General features: G+C 36.7%; 1 protein-coding gene across 1 annotated transcript in view; it reads left to right on the top strand.

Annotated features, from left to right (window-relative positions):
- SGCZ (sarcoglycan zeta) overlaps nt 1-21,584 on the top strand; it is a 1,061,503-nt gene that overhangs the window by 674,215 nt on the left and 365,704 nt on the right. The window contains exon 2 of the mRNA XM_043893729.1: nt 9,653-9,847. Coding sequence (XP_043749664.1) covers nt 9,653-9,847 — 195 coding nt within the window. The remainder of the gene's footprint in view (nt 1-9,652; nt 9,848-21,584) is intronic.

The raw sequence follows: 21,584 nt of genomic DNA on the forward strand, positions 1-21,584 counted from the left end.
TAAGGAGTGAAATAGTGAGTTAAACAAATAATTTGCTCTTTCTTTCCAGTCTTTGTGCTTTTTCTTTCCAGATGTGCTATATGCATCTCTGTGTTGTATCCAGTACTGATGTGTGTAGTATTATAAAAGTGTTACATTAATAATATTATAAAGTATTGTATTAGTAGTATTAAAAAGTGTGGTATTCTAAAAACAATTAAATCAATTATATGACTTGAAATATAAAATTAGGTTCTCTATACAACTTTATCATCAGATTGACAACTTAGTGATATAATCTAGACTGGAGAAAATAGGTTCTGAATACTTGGACTTGAACTAACTTTCTACTTTCCTCAAGCTTTTGGGTAAAGTCTTAGGGTAACTTTTCTCTTCTTGATAAAACTCAAATTTTAAAAAGTGTTGATTTACAATCCACTTTCATGCTTCTCAGTTCTTACTGCCATTTTCAAATTGTTCAGACCCTCTCGATATTAGGGTCATGAGGATATAAACATATGACAGGGTCACTTGATCATCCTTTCAGACAATATTTCTTCCATAAAACAGAGCATTTCATTTATAGCTTTTATTTTTACCCTTAATTTAGTCAATCACAATTTCAAACATTTATCTCAAGCATTGTAATCTCCCTCAGCCTCTTCTCTTCTTTCTCTCTTCTCATTAATATTAAGACATGTCAAATAATTTTTAGCTTTTCCTGTATATTCAGAGAGATGCCATATCTAATTATATTCAAAAATGCCCTCGTTTCTTCACTCCCAATTTTAGAAAGTAAATAATAAAACCTTCCTGAAAGTGAGGAAAGACTATGGGGATGGAAAGGAGAAGATGGTACGTATACCTCTACGCTGAAATCCAAGTAAAGCAAGTTTGTGGTGACAGAGCCTCAGATTAAGTAGGCTGTGGAAGAGGGAATCTCAGAGCAAACTTCAACCACAGCACAGCTGATTTCAGATTTCTGCACACCGATGTGAGTCAGAATACTAGTACATAACTAAGACGAAGAATTATTCTTGTTGAATTATGATCGTTATAACCTGTCTATGTTTCCCCTCCCACACACACCCTTTATGGATCACAGTCTTGTCTTATTGTGAAAAAGATGTTTGCCTAACTCAATCAAGCTATGAGCCATGCCATGCAGGGCCACCCAAAACAGACAGACCACAGTGAAGAGTTCCAACAGAACATGGTCTACTGGAGAAGAGAATGGCAACTCACTAGGTATTATTGCATAGAGAACCCCATGGACAGTATGAAAACGCAAAAAGCTATGACAATGGAATATGAGCCCCCCTGGTCAGAAGCTATCCAGTATGTACTGAGCAAGAGTGAAGGGCAATTACTAATAGCTCAAGAAAGAATGTAAGTCTCTGATGTGACTGGGTCAAAGCAGAGCCAATGCTCACTTGTGGCTGTGTCTGGTGGTGAAGGTAAAGTTTGATGCTGGAAAGAGTAATATTGCATAGGAACCTGGAATGTTAGGTCCATGAATCAAGGTAAATTGGACATGGTCAAGCAGGAGATGGCAAGATTGAATATAGATATCTTAGGAATAAGTGAACTAAAATGGATGAGAATGGGCAAATTTAATTCAGACGACTGTCATATCTAGTACTGTGGGCAAGAATCCCTTAGAAGAAATGGAGTTGCCCTCATAGTCAACAAAAGAGTCTGAAATAGAGTACCTGGGTACAGTCTCAAAACTGAGATGCCTTGATTCCTTTCCAACGTAAACCATTCAACATCACGGTAATCCAAGTCTATGCACCACTAACTGATACTAAAGAAGCTGACAAGTTTTATGAAGACCTATGACACCATCTAGAACTATCACCAAAAAAGATACCCTTTTCATCATAAGGGACTGGAATGCAAAAGTAGAAGTCAAGGGATATTTGGAGCAATAGGAAGGTGTGGCCTTGGCGTACAGAATGAAACAGGGCAAAGGCTAACAGAGTTTTGTCAAGAAAACACACTGGTCATAGAAAACACCCTCTTCCAACAACACAAGAGATGACTCTACACATGGACAACACCAAGTGGTCAATATGGAAATCCGACTGACTCTGTCCTTAGTAGCCAAAGATGGAGAAGCCCTATACAATCAACAGAAAAAGACCTGGAGCTGACTGTGGTTTCAGTCATGAGCTCCTTCTGCAAAATTCAGGCTTAAATTGAAGAAAGTAGGGAAAAGCGCTAGGCCATTCAGGTATGCCCTAAATCAAAGCCCTTATGGATATACACTGGAGGTGATGAATAAATTTAAGGGATTACATCTGATAGACAGAGTGCCTGAAGAACTAAAGACAGAGATTGGTAACACTATACAGGAGGCAGTGACCAAAACCATCCCAAAGAAACAGAAATGCAAGAAGGCAAAGTGGTTGTCTAAAGAGGCTTTACAAATAGCTGAGGAAAGAAGAAAAGTGAAAGGCAAGAGAGAAAGGGAAATAAATACCCAACTGAATGCAGAGTTCCAGGGAATAGCAGAGATACAAAGACTTTCTTAAATGAACAATACAGAGACAGAGGAAAACAATAGAATGGAAAGAATTGAGATCTCATCAAGAAAATTGGAGATATCAAGGGAATATTTCTTGCAAGGATGGGCACAGTAAGAACAGCAACTGTAAGGACCTAACAGAAGCGGAAGAGATTAAGAAGAGGTGGCAAGAGTACACAAAAGAACTATACAAAAAAGGTCTAATGACTTGGATAACCCAGACGGTGTGGTCATTCACCAAGAGCCAGACATCCTGGAGTGTCAAGTCAAGTAGACCTTAGGAAGCATTACTACAAATAAAGCTAGCGGGTGTGGTGGAATTCTAGCTGAGCTATTTAAGATCCTTAAAGATGCTGTTGTTAAAGTGCTGCACTCAATACATCAGCAAATTTGGAAAACTCAGCAGTGGCCACAGAACTGGAAAATGTTAGTTTTCATTGCAGTCTCAAAGAAGGGCAATGCCAAAAAGAATGTTCAAACTACCTTACAATTACACTCATTTCACATGCTAGTAAGGTTTTGCCCTAAAACCTTCAAGCTAGGCTTCAGCAGTGTGTGAAAACCAAGAACTTCCAGATGTACAAGGTGAGTTTCAAAGAGGCAGAGGAACCAGAGATCAAATTGCCAACTTTCACTGGATCATGGAGAAAGCAATAGAGTTCCAGAAAAACATCTATTTCTACTTCATTGACTGTGCTTAAGTCCTTGACTATGTGGATCACAACAAACTGTGGGAAATTATATAAGAGATGGGAGTCCCAGACCACCTTATCTGTCTCCTTGGAAACCTGTATGCAGATCAAGAAGCAACATTTAGAACTGAACATGGAAAAACTGCTTCAAAATTGGGAAAAGAGAGTGACAAGGTTGTATATTGTCACTCTGCTTATTTAATTATATGCAGAGTACATCTCTGCATAGAAATGCTGGGCTGGAATCAAGATTGCTGGGAGATATATCACAACCTCAGATATGCAGATATCTAGAATGGTATCAATTCTAGATGGCAGAAAGTAAAGACAAACTAAAGAGCCTCTTAATGAGGGTGAAAGAGGAGAGTGAAAAAGTTGGCTTGAAACCCAACATAAAAAAAAACTAAGATCATGGTATCCAGTCCCATCACTTCATGGCACATAGAAGGGAAAAAGTGAAAGCAGTGACGGTTTTTCTTTTCTTGGGCTCCAAAATCACTAAGGACAGTGACTGAAGCCATGAAATTAAGAGACTTGCAAAGCAGTCATGTACAGATGTGAGAGTTGGACCATAGAGAAAACTGACAAGTTTTCTTGAAGTTTTTCTTCAAAGAATTGAAGCTCTCAAACTGTGGTGATGGAGAAAACTTGACAGTCCCTTGGACAGCAAGAGTATCAAACCAGTCAGTCTTAAAGGAAATCAACCCTGAATATTCATTGGAAAGACTGATGTTAAAGCTGAAGCTCCAATACTTTGACTATCTGATGTGAGGAACTGACTCATTGGAAAAGACTGTAATGCTGGGAAAGATTAAGGGGAAGAAGAGAAGGGACTGACAGAGGATGAGATGTTTGGATGGTATCATCAACTCGATGGACATGAGTTTGAGCAAACTCTGAGAGATGGTGAAGGACAGGAAAGCCTGGCATGCTTCTGTGAGTGGGGTCACAGAGTCAGACATGACTTAGCAACTAAACAACAACAACTGTATTCCCACCTTGTTGCCCCCAGTTGCCTGAAAGTGAAAATGAAAGTCAATCAGTTGTGTCCAACTATTTTCGACCCCATGGACTATATGGTCCATGGAATTTTCCAGGCCAAAATACTGGAGTGGGTAGCCTTTCCCTTCTCCAGAGAATCTTCCCAACCCAGGGATGGAACCCAGGTCTCCCGCATTGCAGGTGGATTCTTTACCAGCTGAGCCACAAGGGAAGCCCAAGAATACTGAATTGGGTAGCCTATTCTTCTCCAGTGGATCTTCCCGACCCAGGAATTGAACCAGGGTCTCCTGCATTGCAGGCAGATTCTTTACCAACTGAGCTATCAGGGAAGCCTTTTGCCTGGCTGATCTTTTGTCATTGATACTAGTTCCTTGGCCACAACATCTCTGAGAACACACAACTCAACTCTGTATCCCAGGTTTGTCACCTCGACTATTGTTCCCAATTTAAGTACCCTCACTGCTTTTCCATTTTCTCTCTTATATCCTTCAGATGCTTCCCTGCTGGCTCAGATGGTAAAGCATCTGCCTGCAATGCAGGAGACCCAGGTTCACCCCCTGGGTTTTGAAGATCCCCTGGAGAAGGAAATGGCAACCCACTCCAGTACTTTTGCCTAGAAAATCCCATGGATGGAGGAGCCTGGTAGGCTACAGTCCATGGGGTAGTAAAGAGTCGGACATGACTGAGCAACTTCACATCCTTCAAATAAACTCTTTCTGGTCCCTGATTTAATACTCTGACACCAGACTTCATATTCTCATCTGAAATCCCATTCTTTTGTTCTTCTCTACTCCTCAAAAAATGTCCATACTCTTTCCACTTCTTCAGTTTTTAAAAATTTTCTATTTAGCCCATTCTAGGTAGGGCTTCAAATAGATCATCAAAGATCTTTTGAAATTTTCTTCATAGAAGATATCCATCATTTTAATTTCATCTTATCTGTTGCATCCTTTGTGAGGCATTCTCCTTCTACTACTTTTAAAGTAGTTCCTCTCCTGTCCATTATAACACCATGCATATTATCTTCATAGCATCTGTCACTATCTAATATTTTATTACTTGTATAATGAATCCATTATACTGTTATATTTTTCATCTTCAGAGAACATTACTATTTGATGTGGTATTTTATATATTTATATGTTATTTTATTGTATTTTCCCTAACTATCTGAAATTCATGGGTGCTGCAAACTTGAACTCTACCTGCACATATTTGTCACTAAAAAAATATTTTATCAAATAAAGGCCCACTTCTGCCTAGAGTATCAAATTCTGTGCCCTGGTCTGAGTATATACAAAACAACTAAATAATGACATCATGTAGATTAGACTGTTTATAACATTCCCTTGGACTTAGTATTTTGGACTGTTGTCCCCTTCTGTGAGGCAGGGGAATAATAGCCAATGGACTCTGATACTCTAATTTCTCTCCCATTCAATCCAGCTTAAGTAGATTTTACCAGAATTCTCCAGAAGTGGGTTATTAGTGATGAACTATGTTTAAGTCATTAGTGATTAATGATTAATTCATTCTATTCTAGTCTTTATACATTAAGTTATTAAAAATACTAAACAAAATAACCCTTTCTGAAAACCATATTTTCCATGCCTTTGGAGAAAAAAGCATGGAATTGAAAAATTCACAAGGTCTAGTTCTATTGCAGAGAAGGAAATGAACCCACTCCAGTATTCTTGCCTAGAGAATCCCATGGACAGAGGAGCCTGGTGGGCTGCTGTCCATGGGGTCGCAGAGTCGGACACGGCTGAAGCGCCTTAGCAGCAGAAGCAGCTAATTCTATTGGCCCATGCGTCTTTCATCTAACCTCATAACATCTTGCTGGAAATTGTACTCATGTTTTGAAAACATATTTCTTTGTGAAAGCAAGTGCAAAGTCCATGTCATCCCTCCCCTGACCTGAGCTTTCCTGGTGTCTCAGATGGTAAAGAATCTGCCAGCAATGCAGGAGACCCAGGTTCGATCCCTGGGTTAGGAAGCTTCCCTGGAGAAGGGAATGGCAACCCACTCCAGTATTCTTACCTGGAGAATCCCTGTAGACAGAGGACCCTGGCGGGCTACAGTCCATGGGGTTGCAAGAGTCAGACACAACTGAGCGACTAACACTTTTACTTTCTTTCCCCTGAATTAAAGGAAAGTGAAAGTCGCTCAGTCGAGTTGGACTCTTTGCAACCCCATGGCCTATACAGTCCATGGAATTCTCCAGGCCAGAATACTGGAGTGGGTAACCTTGCCCTTCTCCAGGGGATCTTCCCAACCCAGGGGTTGAACCCAGGTTTCCTACATTGCAGGAGGATTCTTTACCATCTGAGCCACAAGGGTAGCCCTGAATTAAAGGCGACAAAAGTAAATGCATTTATCTTAATGTGAACACTGGTAAACATCTGAATCCAAGAAGGCTGAAGACTTCCTTGACATTAACCAAGACTTGGTTATTTGATTCTAATGAATGCTATTAGACATAAAATCTGGTATGAAATAAATTGCAAAACTGTGATACTTTCTTAAGTAAAGTTAGAATTTCTTGAATTAATAAAAGTTTTAATTAACACATTTTTCATTTTCTTGACAACCTTTACTTTTGGCCTTTTGTATGCTATTTGCTTTTTCAAATTGTTAGAGACTTCTGATATATTTACTGAATTTCTGTTGTTTTGCCAAAAAATCAATTTTGTTACTGAAGGACTGTTTTCTTTGTAGTGTGTATTTGTTCTTTTTCAGAGACTTGTTAAGTTCTCATTTCTTTTCTAAGGAATGGTATTCTCACCTTCATGTCTAAGTGGAATTTGTAGGAATAGAATATTCTAAAAAGGCAGTCTGCTGCATTGTGAGATTAGAGGCAGTGGTTGGTCTGGATAGTCATATCATTTTACTGTGACTTCAGAGACCAGCTTCACGGGGGATGGTCTCTTCCTTGTCAGCTGGACACGATCAGGCTTCCGGACTCTTCTGCTCCCCTCTCATGTCCATACTCCCTCTTTTCAGGAACAAGCCTCTTCCCTGTTCTTCCCTTTAACTGTGGCAGCCCCTAGTGTTCCCTTTATCCTCTTCCTATTAATAAGTTTTCTACTTCGTAATCATAACCATTATCAGAACTATAAAAGCTCCACCAAAGTCTTTAGACAAAGTGAATTCCTGTGGTATTATGCTGTCATCTGTTATGTCACTTTGTGTTTCATAGCATTTCGTAAGTTAGACATCACCCCTCCAACTGGAATTAGGGACTAAAGCTTTTTGGTGAAAGTGAAAGTGAGGTCGCTCAGTCATGTTAGAATCTTTGCAACCCCTTGGACTGTAGCTTACCCGGCTCCCCTGTCCATGGGATTTTCCAGGCAAGAATACTGGAGTGGGTTGCCATTTCCTTCTCCAGGAGATCTTCCCGACCCAGGGATTGAACCCGGGTCTCCCACATTGTAGGCAGACACTTTACTGTCTGAGCTACTTTCAAGGAAACGTTAAAGATTAACTCAAATAATAATAATGACAATTTAAAAGGTAATTTTTTATATTATGAAAGAGTTTGTTCTTAATCATCTAGTCATAGTAGTTCTTCTAGTACATTTAAAATTATAATTTAACATAAGAAGCCATTTTTATTATGTTACTTAGGGGTGGAACAGTGGTAAAGAATCTGCCTGCAATGCAGGAGACCTGGGTTTGATCCCTGGGTCGGGAAAATCCCCTGGAGGAGGAGATGGCAACCCACTCCAGTGTTCTTGCCCGGAGGATCCCATGGACAGAGGAGCCTGGCGGGCTACAGTCCACGGGGTCACAGAGAGTCAGACACGACTGAGCGATTTAGCAGCAGCAGCCTAATATATGTCATTCATAAAAAATAAGTGTAAATCTATGGCTGATTCATATCAATGTATGACAAAACCCACTGAAATGTTGTGAAGTAATTAGCCTCCAACTAATAAAAAAATTAAAAAAAAAAAATGTGAAAGATAATACTTAACAGTGCATTAGTGCAATTGAAATTATAGTTCTAAAATAAAAAGAAAATGGGAAAAAGCCATATAACTGGGGGTTTTTGCATTTCTCAATATATAGTTCAACGTTTTATTTAGTATAGGATATCAATAAATATCATAAATTAATAATATCACATTATATATTGGGACTGAACTAATAATTTTGATTCTTTATTAATGTGGTTTTTAATTATTGTATGATTTATTCAGCAGTATTTCTGTTGATGTAGTCATTATTTATTGCATGCACAAGAAATCTGAGAAAACCCTAAAAAGAAAAAAAAAAGCTGAACTATTGTCCTGTAGAAAATCATATTTTATAAAAATTAAAGTTTCCAACCTCCATGTGATGAATACATTATTATGAAAATTGTATATCCAGTACATATGCATTAACATTTCTTATCCATTTCTTTAGGTGTATCAGACGGTAAATAATGTATTTCCTCTCTGAAAGAATTCATTTAACACCTAAATTTGTATACCACCAAAGAATATCATATCCCATTTTCTAAAACTTACTTCTCCTGATCAACATGTTATGTTACCAGATAGTAAATATGTGATTTGTTCTTTCAGAGATCAATTTTATACTGATAACTCATCAAAATGCAACCAAAATAAATAATCAACAAAGTTCTAAAAATATGTTTTAATTAAATAGTTGCTTTCCAAATGGCATTATTGGTAAAGAATCTGCCTGCCAATGCAGGAGACATAAGTGAGATGGATTTGATCTTCCCTGGGAAGATCCCCTGGAGCAGGAAATGGCATCCCACTCCAATATTCTTGCGTGGAGAATCCCATGGACAGAGGAGCCTGGCGGGCTACAGTCCATAGGTTCACAAAGAGTCAGACACAACTGAGCATCTGAGCACTGAGCACATCTATATAATTCTAAATAAAAGTGATTTTCTCTCCGTAGGTTTTTCAAAACACACTGACTTTTTATTAAAGCATATACACTGAGCTAATTATATCCTTTGTTTTTAGATAAAGTCCCCAAAATGCATTGTGATACAGTTGGCCTCCATCTACTCCAAAAATGGTGAAACTTATTCCAAGAGTAGCATGGCTGATCATAAAGTTTCTGGGTTTTAGACAAATGGAAATAGAGCTGAGAATCTTCACAGACTCCTGAGAGAAAAGCTAGTGTTAAGATTAGGCAAACCCCACTGAAAATGCTGTATCTTAGAGCTATAGTATCTAAGAATGTTAAAAATCTTAGAATGTTGTATTTTCGAGACACAACAGGTAGTTAAATAACTGCAAAAATCAAAACTGATAATAAGAATTTGAAGGGTTTGCAACCTTATAATGTTAATTAAACAAATTAATTAATTTTCATTACTCATCTTAATGAGGACCCACTGCCCGTTGTTCTTAGATATCTTGTGCTTTTGATTAAAATAGTCATTGACTTTATCTTTGAATGCTTCTTTTGTTTTTTTTCTCAGATGACACGAGAACAATACATACTAGCGACACAACAGAATAACCTGCCAAGGGTTGAGAATGCACAGCTTTACCCAGTGGGAATTTATGGATGGCGAAAGAGGTGCTTATACTTCTTTGTCCTTCTGCTGTTGGTTACCATGATAGTTAACTTAGCCATGACAATTTGGATTTTGAAAGTGATGAACTTCACTGTGGTAAGTACCACCATGATTTAATAACTATTGCTTTGGTTCAAGGAAGATACAGCTTCATTATTTTTTAATTGAAAGTTATTCATCTTAATCTTTACAAGTCTGTCTTGGAATTTTGAAGACTGTCATGTGATATTTTATGACTGCATTCAATATGTAATTATAATACACATATATTACTACCTGCCACTTGAGTGTGGAGGGTGTAGAGCATGAGACAGCATAGTATATTGATTTATTAGGACACTAGAAAACTTTTAATTGATCAGCATGAATTGCTTGCTAAACCTGGGAATCTAAGAAATGAGTCTGTTTTTAAAAACAATATTTCACATTAAAACTAATATTGTAAATCATATATAAATTATATATAATCATATATATATAAATACTTTATATGCCACTCTATATTTGCTTTTTAGATAATATACTGTATGGTCAAATCTAAACCTTGGAATTTTCCTGGGCTGCATGGGAATGTTACCTTATCAGAGAGCATGGTTTCTTATTTTATCAGATACCATCTTTTATGGTAAATAAAAGATAAACTAGGAATTAAGTTGCTATCTTATGAAAATTAATTAATAATTAGCAAAACCATTGTATAATCCATAGATGAATTTTGCCTGAGTCTTGACTGTGAACAGTAAACCTCTGTTCCACAGATAAGACAAAATTAGCTGTCTTCACAAAGTCTAGTTTAGCCCATTTCATACTCTGCCTTTAAACCATTCTGCCTGTGCTTAGAGACTTCAGATATCTTCACATCCAAGCAGGTATCTTTCTTTGCTGACCAAATTGCTATTATTCTTTAGAACTCTGCATCCTCAGAGGTGCATGTAAAGCTGCCTATTTAACTTCACTGATCTTCCTATGTGGGGCTGCCTTAAAAAAAGAAAAAAAAAAAAAAAACTCTGCAGTGTATTGATTTAGCAAGAGTAGTTTCTTTCTGACTTCACTAATAGCTAATTTTAACTAGAAATAGAATCTCAAAAGAGAAGATGAGTTCAGCATCTGTCCACAGTGTAGGGCACAGCAGCCATGTGCAGTCGGAGCCTGGGGGGCAGGTGGCCTAAGCTTCCAAAGAGGAAACAGTAAAACTGTGCAAATCATGATAAAACAGCATATGCTCACGAAGAAAAAAGAGCTGAGCAAAGGTTTCCATTGTTTCCAATAGAGTGCACATTTTGAAAGGTGTGCCTCCAAGAAAAGAAATGAAAGACAATGAGGTGGGCAGGATTCAATGGTTTTTAGGATTGGAGAAAATAATTGCTTCTTAGACATGGATGCAAGTTCAGTGTTGCTGATCAAGGCCTGTGAGCCTGTGGGTGGCTAGAAGTGGAGTTGGAGGCTGCTGGCAGAATGACAGCTTTATGAGGCTCTGGTAACACATTTGAACCATTATTTTGCCTCAAGAGCTGGCTCATCCCCATACCCACCCCCCTCCTCCGGGAAAAGAAAAAAAGAAAAACACCTTGTGAGTATTTGACACTCACTAGTTCTACCTGTAGTCTTTGTTCTTCTGAGCTCCTCTCCTATGTTTACTTACTCATGTCTGGGCTTCATTTACAATTCATATATCACACAATAGGGACAGTGTATACACCCCTGCAGACTTTTTTATGCTCTCTTTTTTTAGTTTACTTTTTTATTGAAGGATGATTGATTTACAGAATTTTATTGTTTTCTGTCAAACCTCAACATGAATCAACCATAGGTATCCATATATCTCCTCCCTTTGGAAACTCCCTCCCATCTCCCGCCCCATCCCACCCCTCTAGATTGACACAGAGTCCTTGTTTGAGTTTCCTGGGCCTTACAGCAAATTCCCCGTTGGCTTTCTGTTTTACATATGGTAACGTAAGTTTCCATGTTACTCTTTCCATACATCTCACCCTCTCCTCCCAGTTGCAGGTGGCAACTTCTTCTACATCATTTTTCTTAAAAAACTGCTTTTTTCTTAAAGAGAGGAAGAGTAGAATTTTCTCCAAGTCTTACAGTTTTAAGCCTTCTTTTCCTCCATTAAAAGACATCTTTTAAAAGTTCATGAAAAATAGGATCAACTTTCTCACCTTAGGGAGTCTTGATTCTATGCAGTGACCAGGCTACAGGAATTCTGAGATGTACATTTCTGAAGCATGTTTAAATTAATTAAGGAAACAGACTTAAATGCATAATTACATGGCTTCATGCCTCAGCCTCCCAATACCTTGCCACATGCTGAGGCCAAGGCTGGTAAGCCATTCAGGGAAAATAATTGAAACAGTCATCTCTGTCCTCAGGATCCACACAGGCCGTCTCTGTTACCTATGGAGCTATTTAATTTGAACCCCAGCTGGCCAAAATGTAAATGTCAACATATTCCTTGGGATAATGAAAAAGAGTTTATTTCTGTAGGAATCTTGGCTTTTATTTTATTTTAGACATATCTTTAGACATAAGACAAGACATATCTTGTTTCTTAAATCACGTTTTATTTTTTATAATTAAAATAGAAGGCTATCCTTCCTTTAGCTATGTAAGCTATTTATGTATATCTGAAATAAATGGAAATATAAGGTTGTAATTATTGTATCAAGATAATTTCTGTAAAGTAACATACTCTATCCATGCAGTGACTCATTATAATGGTTTAGAAAAAATCCAAATTACTAAAGTAATTGCAGATTTTAGCAGTCCTGAATACTATACATTAGATTAAGTTATATGTACTTGAAAAGTGAAGTAATTTGTAATCATCTTACATTAGAGCAGTAAAAAAAAATCAATTTACTGTTTTCACTAGTACATTAGGACTATATCTATTTCTAGCATGAATACCGAAAACCACTTGCCTTACTATAGTAAGAAGTAGTAAATGGTGTGTAAGTTGTTTGGGGAGTGTTATTGATCTGCACGAAATGTATTTCACTTTCATTATAACTGTTGCCATCCAATACATGAAAATATGTGGCTGTTAACATCTTTTATTTGAGCAAACTGGGCATGCTATTGCTATCAAAATATTGTGTTTTCAGCACAGCAAGTATAGCTGCCAACCTGTTTTATGATGTGTCTTGGAGTCCATCATTATGGCCAGTATTACACATGATCTCTATGGTTGATATGACCTTATTCTGTTTCTCATTTTGTGGAAAATAATATCACTTTGCTATTGAGATACCCAGTTGCAGAGAATCAAGACAAAGGAAATGACTTTATACTACAGGGTGAAAAACTGAAGAGATATAAACAATAATTTCCTGGCTATGAGAGTTGATAAGTGTAGGCATGAGTTGAAGGGAGAGATTTTGAAACATCATTCTCTCAAGATCAGTATAACCCAATTATACGCTTTTGTTGTTGCTGTTTGGTTGTTTTTTTTTTTTCTTTGTGATTCAATATAATGGACTAATCAAGCAGACCTATCAAACCAGGCATTCTGCCCAGGCAATATTCTTTTCTTGGTTCAAGTGTTCACAGTAAGTGAATTAGCTCTATATTTGAAAATTGAAAATGAATATAATAATGAAGTATTCTTTTTAGTCACAGGAGTACTGAGTAAAAGTTGGTGGCATCCAACTGCAACTTAATTTGATTAGACACGTTAACTAGCCAGCAAAAGAAAGCATGGAAATGTAAGTGCCATTTATGGAGTGGGGATGAAGAGGAAAGTCATGAATGTTGTGACTGACAATTTAAGAGTACCCAGATGTGGAGAATAATTGAAACAATCAGTTAATTGAATAAAGTAGAATAAAATTCTTAGGGACTTGTATGATGAGTGGGATGAATGTTGGATGAAAGAAAATCCCAGAAAAGGAACTGGGACATTTTTAGTTCAACCACCCATATGTTTCTAGCGTTCTCTCTACACCATTCCCTCCAATTGGTCACTCAGTATCTGCTTAAACCCTCCTTTGGATGATAAGCAAACCATCCCATTAAAGGACTGGATAGTTTTGTTGTTATTTGATATCTTGATATCTTGTTGCAATCTCCCTGTCTATAACTCCAATCACAGGATCCTAATTCCTTTCTTTGGATCTGACACTAATTTATCAATTAATTTATCAAGACCACAGTATGTTCTGGTACACATATACACATATAAATACACAAATAGACACACACACATATATACAAATACATGTATACATACACACTTACACATATATACACTTATTCATATATAACAGAGAAGGAAATGTCAACCCACTCCAGTATTCTTGCCTGGGAAATCCCATGGACAGAGGAGCCTGATGGCTACTGTCCATGGGGTTGCAGTGAGTCAAACATGACTGAGCATGTAGTCACATACACATATAAACATCAAGGATAGATAGATTCTTGATCATACTGTATTTTAATGGCTAAAAATCCAAATATGTCAGAGACATTAGTTGCCACATACTTTTATCATTTCAAATATTTTCTTTATTATCTATTTAAAAATATATATTTAGAAGATGATCTACCTTTTTACATCTTTCTGTTTATGGCTGTTGGCTGTGGAGTCACTATCTTTTATCATACTTTCTTTTTTTTTAGTGTACTTTTCTATAGCCGATATTGCATACAATGCTATATTTACATTTCCACTTACTGACTTTTTTAAAGCTAAATTTCTTTGATGTCAATTTTGGGGAAATGTGAAATACTATATTTTTTCTGAATCTTAAGTCCTATGCTCCTTCTAATACTTTAGTAAATGACACAGCACATAACCCCATCTCAACCTTGTGACTATTTATTCATATTTTATCTTCATCATTAACCCAGGGATATTTTATCCATAGCCATTTGCAATCTACCTAAGATGGCTAAAGGATGTTGCAACATGCTGTCATTCGTTAGTGTGTCCTTCCAAAAACTTGCTATTCCCACAATTTTCTTCATTTCACTTCCTAACAGAAAGTGAACTTTGGCATGAACTTTTTCATCTCCATGTATCCAGCCAGTTCTTTTATTTATCAAAGTTGTGTCCTCATCCTAAATGCATTTTGTTTCCTACCCAGAACCTATGGATATGGATAGACTTACATGAAGCTTGGGCTTCCCGGGTGGCACTGTTGGTAGAGAATCTACCTGCCAGTGCAGGAGACAGAAGAGACATGGGTTCCATCCCTGGGCTGGGAAGATCCCCTGGAGGAAGGCATGGCAACCCACTTCAGTGGGTTGCTACAGTCCATAGAGTCGCAAAGCATCAGACATGACTGAAGTGACTTAGCACACATGCACATGTGAAGCTTAAATATGAAAAAGCCACATTTCATTCATTCTTAATTGCTTATTTATCCTCACGTTGGTGTGCTTATTACAAAATGGTTTCTTTTTATATGACCTTGTTTATTATCTGTTACCCTCTCCACAGATGGAATGTAAGTTCCATGAGGTCTAGGGTTTTGATGCTTTTTTCCACTACTGTATTCCCAAGGCAGAGGATGATGCCTTCCAGATGATTAGCCCTTCATGAGTGTTTGTGGGTAAATATCCATCTTTAATGTTACCTGCATTGAAAGGCTACTGGCTCTTCATTTCACTAAGGTTTGTGGCTTTCCATAGGCCCACCTTGACGTGGGAAAGATTGAGATGAAACCACCAGTGACCCCTGTTGCTTAAGGTCTCATAAACACAGGGAATGCTTCATGGTCTATGCAGTGGTTTTTATTTACTTCTACATTGAAAAAATAGTTTTGTGTTCTGAATACCATGTTTAATGATTCCTGGTAGCGCCTGCACTTAAGACCTAACACATTCCAGGAAAGCAGGCCCAAACTTGATTACCTACATCAGTAGTACAGAGAGCTGCCATTATTAACACCTTTATTTATTTAATGTAAAATATATTATTACCCCAAAAATATATACAATATGTATTTAAGGCACAAATGGTATTACTGATAACAATAAGAAATGTTGAAATGAACCCCTGTGCCACATCCCTTAGTTAGAAAAATAAACTTTACCAATATCTCCTAACTCTATCTGTATAGGACCACAAGTTTGTTTTTTTTTTTCTTACTTTATTTAGTTCATGTGAGTGCATGTATGTATGTAAACCTCAAACACTGTATTGTTTTTAGGTCAACAATCTGTAAGGTTTATTCCTGTTAATATTTATTCCTACAATTTATTTATTTACTGCTATAAATTTCATTATTAATATAATTTATTTATTTATCAATTTTCCTTCTGAGTTGTTTCCTAAATACTTTTGTAGTTTAATTTGCTGTCACAAACAGTGATGCTAAGAACATTTTTGTATATTGATAAGTAATTGCATGTGTACAAGTGTTTCTCTAGGTTCTAGAGTTTAGAGCGGGTGTCTAGAAATATTTATTTTAATGTCAGATTTTATCCCTAAAGTGATGGGATCAGTTGATACCACTACTGGCAACCTATAAGGGTTTCTTTTGTTCTCCTTTTTAAAAATTTTTAACATCAATTTTGCATTAGGTATAGCCGATTAACAATGTTGTGGTTCTTTTGTTCTCCTTAACTTTAGCAGAGAACTGCCAGCTAAGCTAAACTGCTGCCTCTTAAGCCAGAAATCTGATAGCCAGCTATCTCATGTAGATCTTTTTTATTAGTTGGTTTGTTTATTAATTTAGGTATCCCTTTCTGACAGATTTATCCCTATGTCTGTTTTTAGTCATATATCTTATTTCTGCAGTGTTGTTTTCATTATGTAGTTATGGTTCATCTAAATAGGTACTGTCTCCTCCACTGGTTTTCCCAAAGTCCCATAATATGGGAATCCCTCAAGGAGCAGAATCAGGTATTATTATCTCATCTATCCTGTTATCTTTTCCAGGCACATAGTGGGCGATACATTTCGGTTGACCATTTATGATTTTTAAACGTCTAGATTCACTTTCAGTAGAGGGAGCCTCAAATTTATTGTCTTGATTTTCCCACTAGTTCTTTCTGTAAAACTGCTTCAGATGCTGATGAGTTTCGATTTTCATGTGTGGGCTTTTTTTGTTTTTCGCTGAATTTCACCCTCACTTAGTACCAGAATGGCATTGCTCAAGTTCTTTCACGTCATTCAGTCAAGCTGATCAGCCTCTCCTGATAAGAAGACATGCATAGTGCACTTTCTCCCAGAGCCAAAGCACTTAGGTAAGATAGTTTTTCAGTGAAACGATAGTCCTTTGAAGTTCCAATTACTAGCTCTTACTGACTCCATCTGTAATAACTACAGTAAAATTTCAGTCTATTTTCTTTTCATGAAAAAAAAAGCTTGTTTTTTTTTTTTTATGTAAAATGCTCACTTCTACACTATCCTACTTCATCTTTCTTGAGGCAAGGTCTGTTGGTAATTAAAGCTGGCTAGTACTTGTAATTTACCACCAAACCCCAGACCCTGTGTGCCATCCATTGTTACAGTCCTTCTAGAAAAAAGTAATTGGAACCTCATGTGTGAGAAACAGATAACTGTGTTTCCTGACTTCCAGCTTCTCTTGGGAAGGTACCTGCTACTATGAAGCCTCATCCTGCCCACCACAATCAACACACCTTCCTTGAAAGTCTCTTCATTTAACAGTTGAAATCAAGGGCATATTGAGATTTTTCTAGAGAAATCTGTTGACCCAACTTGGTCTCATATTTAGGATATTAGTGATTTCCTGAATTTACTTTTATTTAAAGAATACAAGATACAGCACACAGAATAAGCCCCCAGTTATTCTAAATTAGTCTCCAGTTACTGAAAAAAGATGAAAGGGATGAATAACAGGAAAAGTAGAAAAGGGGAGGAATTTTATTCAAATGGTCTACAGGGCAAAAGCAGGGATGTGGGTTTTTATTTGCATTGCTCACAGAGTTGTTATAAAAAATAGACTCAGAATCAGACTTTAAAAACTTCTGAAGCTCATGCTCTTTATAGCCAAGCTTTATTCTTTTCAAAAACCTACAGATATATCACCATCTGCTTTGTGTATGCAACAATTTAAGAACATAATATGAGTTCATTTTTATAATCACAATTATTATGTAACCAGGGAAAAAGCTTGAGATATTTTCCCATAGAAAATTGGTGTCAGTAGCAAAGTACCTCAGATTGCTGGTATTTCCAAAAACACCTCTGATCATCCATCAAACAGTGGTTAGAAGAATGAACTTGGGACCAGAGCTTTGCATCCAAATCCTGATTTTGCCACTGGTTAGCTATAATACAGTCAATAAATTATTTAAATTGTGGTTCAGTTTCCTACCCTGTAGAATGGGTGCAATATTATTTTTATTAGATTGTTGTAAACATCAAAACAATGAAAATAATGGAAGTTTTTCAGAAGTGCCTGTCATATCCTAACAGCTAAGACTTCACCATTATTATAATTATTACTCATATTTCTGCTGTTCTGACTTCAGTTATCCCATACATTATCTGAGTTAATGATTCTTTCTATTAACATTGAGCAAAACACAGTACTAGAAGCATAAAAGGATCCAAAAACACATGTATTAATAAATAAACAGTATAGAAATGGCATGTTTATAATCTTGTTTTTACTGATGATATGCATAAAGGTTAAGACCATGAGCTTTGAGACAGCCTGATTCCCTTTCTAACTCTAGTACTACTGTTTAGAAGGATAGTCTTATGTGAGTCACTTAACTTCCCTAATTCCAGTTTCTTCATCTGCAAAATGGTCAATTAGTGTTAACCCATAGAGATATTAGAAGTAGTGAGTGAACTGGTACAAAAGTGCTTAACATGGAGCCTCAGAGTAAGTACTCAGTGCCAGCTCTGTGCAATGACAAACATTATTTCCATGCCTTATTAGTTATTCATAATGAGTTATTTTATAGGGTACATTTTATCAGAGAAAATGTTTTATTTCCTTGGCATGATGAAAGGATAATAAAGACTTCTTTTGAAATTCTAATTTGATGGTGTTATATAAAAACTTTACCCAAAACTTTTAAGAGAAACAGTTCAGCTGTCAAACATCATCGTGATTTAGATGACACCAAGATGTTTAGTTTGAAAACTAGCATTACCTGAAAGAGATCCTGCTGTCCTGTCTGAATGAAGTGATAGTCTCTCAGTCATGTCCAACTCTTTGTGACCCCATGAACTATAGCTCAACACGCTCCTCTCTCTGTGGAATTTTCCAGCCAAGAATACTGGAGTGGGTTGCCATTCCCTTCTCCAGGGGATCTTCTTGACCCAGGGATAGAACCTGGGTCTCCTGCATTGCAGGCAGATTCTTTACTGTCTGAGCCACCAGGGAAGCCCTGTCTGAATGAGGGAGCTTGTTTTCCAGAGAGAGCTAATTTCATTTTGAACCATTTTGACAAATATAACACTTAAAAACTGACTGGATGATAGAGTAATATTTCTGTTCTTGATCCTAAATGCTCTGAGTTTCTTTAATGTTCAGAGTTTTAAATGATTACCTTATTGATACTGCATTCTGAATTATTTTTGTAACACCCTGAATTATAACTCTTAAGCTATAATCTTTCGATCCAAGAGTGATGTTGGAGATGCCCTGCAGCCCATATTTATTTAGCATCTGATTTGTATTCAGCCTTATAGACCAGACCTTATTTATGCTTTATAGACCAGACCTTATTGAATTTCACAACACTGCAAAGTAAATATTATATATCCTTTGGCAGTTGAAGACCCGGAGGTAAGGGAAATTAGATAAATTTCCCAAGGTCACACTGATGAGCAAGGTTAGAAGCTGGGTTTCTACAGTTTTAAAGTTCATGCTCTTTCTGCCACCGTTCATTGCATTAATGTTAACAAAATTCAGTTAAAATTAAATTAATTCAAAATTCTTCATTTAATAATTTACTTTCCTGTCTACTTTAGTGCATTCACACAATACCATTAGATGTATAACTATGACATCATTGCTTTTTAAGTACATTTAAAATTTGTTAGACAAAAGATACTCAATCACCAGAACTATTTTAATTTAAGGGGGAAATGTACCTAACCTCTCATAGTCAGTAATTAGAACAGTGAAAACTCCTCTGTAAGTTCCAGGCATGACTATACTTTTGAGTTTGGCGGAACATGTGTTCGTTTTAATTTCTGGATAGAGTGATGATGCTTATTAATGGCACCTTTATAAAAGGGACAATGGTGTTCATAAAGGTTATTTTATTCCTGTAACTCCAATCTAGTCTTTGCCCTCATTAAACTGTATTTTGTTGAGGAGTAACTAATTGCTCGTGATGAAAGACCATTCTGAAGGTGATTTAGGATCATAGCTTTTGTCCACTTTTCTGGGCTGCCATTTCCATTTTCCCAATTAATTCCTCAGTGTGTGAATCAAGACGCCCACTCCAAGCCAAGGTGAAGGGGGGTGCATAATTCCTGTGGCATGCCGACCACTCCATGGGGGAGTGCCAGCAGTGGGAGCCCGCCTGCTGGGAAACCATCCGGTCTGTTCCGCCCCTCAATGTGGTGTGTGTGGATTTATTACAGAATTTATGAGAGTGAATGGTATAGTTAATGTTGCAAGACTGCTTCCATTATAACCCTCTGTTTGTACCTCCTCATAATTTTCTGACAAATTGTCCCTCTCAGATGAAACCTTTCACACTTAGTCTTATCCTAGCGGTACATTTTCTGTCCTTGCCTTTATAAAGAAAAATGTAGCCTTTTTTTTCTCTTTTTTTTAATATCCAAGTTCAAACAAGTACCAAGCATTCATTCCTTTTACTGAATTAAAGTACAAAACCAGAGACATAAAGTAAACCATGAGCTTTACATAGCACGTGCTAAATTATATACAGTTACATTAGAATGCCAGGTATTTTGCAGGAGAAAAGAAAGAATTGAGAAAATGAGTCATTGAATAAAAAGTTATGGAAAGTACAAACTTGTTAGTTCACATGTTTATTAGAGTGTAAAATAGTATATAGTATATAAAGATGGAAAGAACGTTCATTTAGTGCCTGTTTTACACAAAGAAGCTGGAAGTTCAGAAAGATAAAATCACCTGCACGTGGGTGACTTGCACCCAGACTCTGAAATACGTTAGACCACATTGAACTCGAGGCAAGAAGTGCACATGTGCTTCTTCTCACAAACAGCATATAGTATGACCTAGGTCAGTCGAATAATTTAGTAGGAAATTCAGGGGAAAATTTAAGTTTAAAATGAAACAGTGCTAATTATATTAAGGGTTAATATTTTGCTATTGTGTAAGAAAAAAAGCAACCATTTGTTTTTCAAAAATATAATTGTAATGTCATAGTTGTTAATTCCAAGCAAATATATTGTTTAAATAAAAGTCATCTTTTGTGCAGGAATTCATATGAATTTATTAATAATTTCACTATTGACCTTCTTGTTAGTTTGTAAACTCATTCACAGATCAAAAAAATGTTAGCACCATGTAATAAATTAATACTACTGATACAACATATTAGTACAATATATTATAAGCAATTTAGTTTGCTAAATAGTTTGATATTTATTTTAAATTTTTCCAGAAATTCACCATTAAAGCACCTTTGCAAATAATTACACTGTTTCAGAAGCTATTTGTATCTGCTGATGGCTATCACCTTTGGGCTAGCTGACTTCTTCCTTCACAAAGCATGCATGAGGGTTCATAATACAGCTTCAACAGTGCTCAACTGTATTTCAACTTGTCTTATAAGTTCTACAGAATCATATCATTGGTGAATTACTGTATATATCTGTTCTCCTACTAATCACATATTTCTGCTATTTTAAATTTTTTATATTTCTGAGTATAAGAAATTTTGAAACAGGTTAAGCCTC

The sequence above is a fragment of the Cervus elaphus genome, chromosome 32 (assembly GCF_910594005.1).
Source record: "Cervus elaphus chromosome 32, mCerEla1.1, whole genome shotgun sequence".
Taxonomy (NCBI): domain Eukaryota; kingdom Metazoa; phylum Chordata; class Mammalia; order Artiodactyla; family Cervidae; genus Cervus; species Cervus elaphus.